General features: G+C 33.7%; 1 protein-coding gene across 1 annotated transcript; it reads right to left on the bottom strand.

Moving 5' to 3' along the window:
• Positions 1-1,453: 1,453 nt before the first annotated feature.
• LOC143680762 (olfactory receptor 4C5-like) lies at positions 1,454-2,451 on the bottom strand. Its single transcript, XM_077157243.1, has one exon. The coding sequence runs from the start codon at positions 2,399-2,401 to the stop codon at positions 1,454-1,456; it is 948 nt and encodes a 315-aa protein (XP_077013358.1). The 5' UTR covers positions 2,402-2,451.
• Positions 2,452-5,554: the final 3,103 nt, after the last annotated feature.

The following is a 5,554-nucleotide window of genomic DNA, read 5'->3' as shown; positions in this document are numbered from 1 at the left end:
AATTTTTAAATCTCCATGACTTAATATGTATCAGTTTATTTTTATTCAGGAAAAAATTCATTGAGTGTTGTGGGATCATGTAGGACATTTTTCCTTCAATCCAGTTGGCTCCCTCTGTACTGTCCTGCCATCTTAATGCATTTCTTCCAGGCTTGCTGCAGTGGGGGATAAAAAGCTGGATAGGAGCACACTTGTTCCTAAAAGTTTCAGACTGAGTATGACATACAGCACTATTGTGAGCTTTTCACAAAGCCCTTCTTAAATACAAGAGGGATGAATATATGGTTAAAGCACATGGATATTTGGTGATCAATAAACTGATTGTTCACAATAGAGAAAAGTGAAATCCTATTTGGAAAGAATCATTTACTAGCTGGTGTATCTTTATATGAATGTAGTACATATATATATGTATATATAACATGAGATAGTAATTTGGGTTAATTCTGTTCTTACAAAGATAAAAGTGGAAAACAAAGATGAACAGGACATCTGTACTGGCCCTAATCTTAATCCTTTACTTTTATCTGGAGTCTTTCTCTTAGAATTGTATTGTAAGTGACAGCATCTCTAATGACTGTCCATTTTATTAGTATGCAATTAGTCAGAAATTTTCTATTCAAATTTGGATATGCTGACTTTCTGCCTTAGATTACTCAATATCATAAACTGTCTTTTGTACCAGCTACCAGTTTTTCTACTGTTAAAGCTTAAATTCATCCAATAAAGCTGATTTGAAATGAAGTGTATGTGGATATTTTGACAGAAAATTGCCCCACATATATAATATATATATTACCTGGGAATATCATGTGTAGGGTTGCTCTATGGTTGTATGTGGAATATTTTAATAGTCTTCTTTGGCCTAAGGCTGAGAAAATAATTTATCTGTGCATAGCCAAGTTTACTATATATTGGTCCTTCAGGGGTTGCACAAAATGGCATTAATTCTGGAATGATTTCTGCCTTAATGATTTCCTTTCATCCTTCCAAACCTTGTGATTTCTGGTTGATTCTTATCTCCCACAATAAGAGTACACTGATGTCAGCAGTTGAGATTAAAGCTGCTCATTTTGTTGAATTTTCAACAAAATTCTAGCTCTAACCATTCTTTATGGTTTAAATATCTGGGCTATTGGTTACATACGCTATAGCTGAATATTTGCAGGTAACTTTTCTATAGAATATACAAAGCCATGGATTTTTTAAAGATTGTGACAATTTATACCAATTAGCAATATCCCATTGATCAATAATTTATATATGCAAAGACGTTTCTAATTGGAAGGGACTTTACACACCATATAATTAAATAATGATATTTCATGAAAGGGGAATTGTTCAAGATTCCAAATAACAAAAGATAGAATATACTTAAGCCCACATACATTACCACAACACCATTACCTTTTGCTTTGAACACACTTGTAATTAAAACATCACTAAATTTTGTTTATCTTGCCTTTTTACCTGAATTGTTACCCAAGATCAGTCTTTGGTTCCAGAGCATCCTCATTGCGTTTTTCACCTCTGCATTTCTGAGTGTGTAGATTAAAGGGTTTAACAAGGGTGTTATCGTAGTATAAAATACAGCCACCACTTTATCAATGGGAAACGTGGTCATAGGACGAAGGTATACAAATATGCAGGGCACAAAGAATAAGACAACCACAGTTATATGTGAGGTACAGGTAGAGAGAGCCTTCTGCCGTCCTTCAGAGCTCTGAGATCTCAGGGAGAAAAGAACGAGGACATAGGAGGTGACAATAATAGAAAAACTGAGCAAACACAGGAATCCACTGTTGGCAGCAACAAAGAGTCCAAAGATGTGTGTGTCAGTGCATGAGAGTTTCAGCAGAGGGTAAAGATCACAGAAGAAGTGGTCAATGACATTGGGGCCACAGAAGGGCAACCACAGCACAAAAAGGATCTGAATCAGAGCATGAAGAAATCCCCCAGCCCAGGACAAAGCTATCAGAAGTCCACACATGTGCCAGTTCATTATGATCACGTAGTGCAGGGGCTTGCAGATGGCCACGTAGCGGTCATAGGCCATCACCATGAGCAGAACAATCTCAGCTCCACCAAGGAAATGCTCTGCAAAGAGCTGAGTCATGCATCCACTGAAAGAAATGGTTTTCTTCTCAGTGAGTAAGTCAAATATCATTTTGGGGGTCATGGTAGAAGAGAAAAGGCCATCAAAAAAGGATAGGAAAGACAGAAAAAAATACATGGGGGACTTCAGGGCTGGGCTGGTGGCAATGGTCACTATAATGAATAGGTTGCCCACCAGAGTGAGAGAGTAGATGAGTGTAAACATGAGAAACAGGAGTTTCTGCACATCTCGGTTTAGTGTCAAGCCAAGCAGGATGAATTCTGTCACATTGTTCACTGTTTCCATGAATCCACTCCTGTCTTTGGGTAACTGATTTATCTGAAAATTGCACTGGGATTGCAAAGGTGGTAGATCACTTTTTATCAAGAAATGTTATGTCTGTTAAATAATTCATATCCAATATAACTGATGGAAGCCCAAGGCAGAGAAACCATAGACTAGCTGTGTATTTTTAGTAACACGTTGAATACCTATTCCTCTTTTACATGCATGTACACATACACACACATGCACATAGTTTTTGGTGTTTAACATGCCTGGAGCCCTTGCTGCAGTCATACATAGCTCAATCCTCGCTCAATCACTGCCATAAATTGTGTTCTTCCATGCAAAATAGAAATAAAAAGGGACCTGTAAGAGGAGTAGAGGCTTGAATTCATAACACTCCAGTTTTCCTGTATCTCTTTCTTTTCATTCATGCTGATGAGGCTAAGGTGCAGAGTTTATCTTGATTTTTTTCATGTTTCAGGGTGTCTATAAAATATCAGATGGATTCAATTAAAATTAGAGTTGATGCAGTCATATTTCAGAATCAAATGAGCTGTGTGAATATTTAAAGGTACATTAGATATTCCCTGACAGTAGACTTGTGAGCTTATACTACTTAAAAACAAAATCTTGTAAGAATATCATAGATATAAGAAGAAGATAAAACAGGCAGCATGATGCAATGCAATATTATCAGAATTTATTTGAAATTCTAGAATTCACCACTTAAGGAACTGCTGTTATATTTTAAATTCAGTTTGCTTCAGCAAACCAAAACTCTTTTAAGGAATTTATGAAAAAGTCTCTGGATCTATTAAAAAAAAGACCAAACAGATACATCTAAGGCAAAGAAGAAAAAGCATCACAATTTACTGGATATGTCTTCTTCAGAATAGACAAACTAATTTTGTACTGTTTTCACTGACTAGTGTTATGTGGCATTATATTTGGGCCTTAGTCTAAAGGAAACTAACTTTATTACGTATTATATAGAAAAAAATAATAAAAGGCATAGAAGAATATAATTATTACATCAAAATTTGTAGCCAAAGATTTGGAAGTATTTGCAGATACTTCCAAATTATTGGCAAAATAATAAGAGAGTAAATCATATATCAATAATTTTATTCTTGAAATATTTGCCTCTATATCATTAAATGAGTAAATAAATGAACTGAGAGGGAAAGTAAGTGGACTAAGTACTCAATACAAAAAGTTAGATAAGTAAACAGGAAAGAGAGTTTGAATCAGAAGTCCACACAACTGAGAGAGGAAAATAAAATGATAAATTCAAATCCACACTGGGTTTATAAAATACTAATTAAATTGATAATAAAGGTAAGTTCAATATGAAGTAAGTATGGTCAAAATCTGGAAAGATTTTAATTTTAGAAATATCTAAATGAGCATTAAGAATAGCTACATAGGAGTAATAAAAGTTTTTTCAGTAATTGATAGACATTTTTCAAAGTAAGTCACCTCTTCTTGTCAGCCCCTGAAGAGAAATAAAGTAAAAAAGAAAATAGTGTGCAATAAATGTTAAAATAAACTATGTTCAAAAAGAAAACAGAAAAATATGTACCTCATATCTCAGTGAAGAACATGTTAAACAGAAAGAAAAGTTATATAAAAGGACAAAAATATTGGATTCAACTACATATAGTTATGGAATACAATAGAAAAATAATTGCAACAAGTATGACATTTCAACCATTACTATAGAAATAGCTATTACCAGTAAAAAATGTTTATTCACAGCTTCATTAAAAAGGCAATATCATTGAAAAGATAATTCTCAGGAAAAAAGTTAGACATCTAAAATTCCTGCATTTCAAAATTCATCAAGCAAATGAAATATTTATTAATTGAAGAATTAGCAAATATGTATACAGTACCTGTGAGTGTGTGTTAATAGAAAATTTTCTGTACTCCTTTTCTTGGAATCTACTCTAGACAAAAAGATATGGTCAAAATTTTGCTTACAGATTGTATTCCATGATTTTAAGAAGTAACAAGTGAGAAAGGAAAGGCAACCAATGTCTATGATAGAAGGTACAGTTAAATGAATTATGGTGTAATTTCATAGCTATGAAATATTAGATGGAAATTAAAGTGATTTGCAAGAAGATTAATGATGTAGAAACATGTTTTCAATACAATACTGAGTGGAAAATGCGAGATATAAAATTACATATATATTAGGATCTCAACTGTCTCAAAAGATTATATACATTAAAAAGCATATAAAGAACATACACCTAGACTGATGGTGCTTATCTGATAATGGGGATAAAGGTAATTTTCATTTCTTCTTTTGTAAATTTTGCATCCAAATTCTTATATTGCCTTTATAATCAGTAAAATAATTTAATTAATTAAGTTTTACTTTCTTCTCTCAGACCTGGATTCATAACATCTCAAATGACTTATATTATGAGCTGTCAGTTTATGCTGTTTATTATTCTAGAGATCTGTGATAGTAGAAACACATTTATAAACATAACTTACCTGAAAATTGAATCCTAGGATCATCTTGAGAGAAACTAATAAAGAAATCACAGGTTTTATCTACCTCTCATAGTGCTTTTGGAGAAGTAACAATCTTACCCAAGAAAAGTCATCTTATCTGAAGAGAGCACTTACCATGAAGTTAGCAAACACTGAGCCATCACTCACTGCTGCCTTGAAAGTTTATTCATCTTTACCTTAAATGGAGCACTTCTTTATTCCAATTAGTGACTTGAGAATGATTGCTAAAAGAGACTTCTCAAGTAAATCTTAGTTTTGGGGATGTGTTTATCTTTTCACTATCGGTTCACCCCAGCCTGTTTGTTGGCCACAACTATCCCAGCTCAGATAAGAATTTCTTTATTCAGAACTTCCAAAACTTTAGGATTCAATAGCAGTTGATGGGGAGAAACCTAACCATTGCTGCTCAAGCCTTCTCACTGTACATTAGCCATTCTTGCTTTCTTGACAAGATTAGCATAGTAAAAGAGTTTCTTGATCTTTGTTGTAGCTGTATTTAAAAACCTGAAAGTAGCAAGTTACGTTAAAACATGATGATAAGGACTGCAAGTACCATAACTCAGGAACAAATAAAAGTTGCCCTAGAGCACAAATCTCTGGTGGAAGTTCTTATAATCCTTTTCTTTAGGAACCCTGTACTAA

This window comes from Tamandua tetradactyla, chromosome 1 (genome assembly GCF_023851605.1).
Source record: "Tamandua tetradactyla isolate mTamTet1 chromosome 1, mTamTet1.pri, whole genome shotgun sequence".
Classification (NCBI taxonomy): Eukaryota; Metazoa; Chordata; class Mammalia; order Pilosa; family Myrmecophagidae; genus Tamandua; species Tamandua tetradactyla.
Note: the sequence above shows the minus strand (reverse complement) of the source record. Positions and strands in the feature narration are given on the sequence as shown.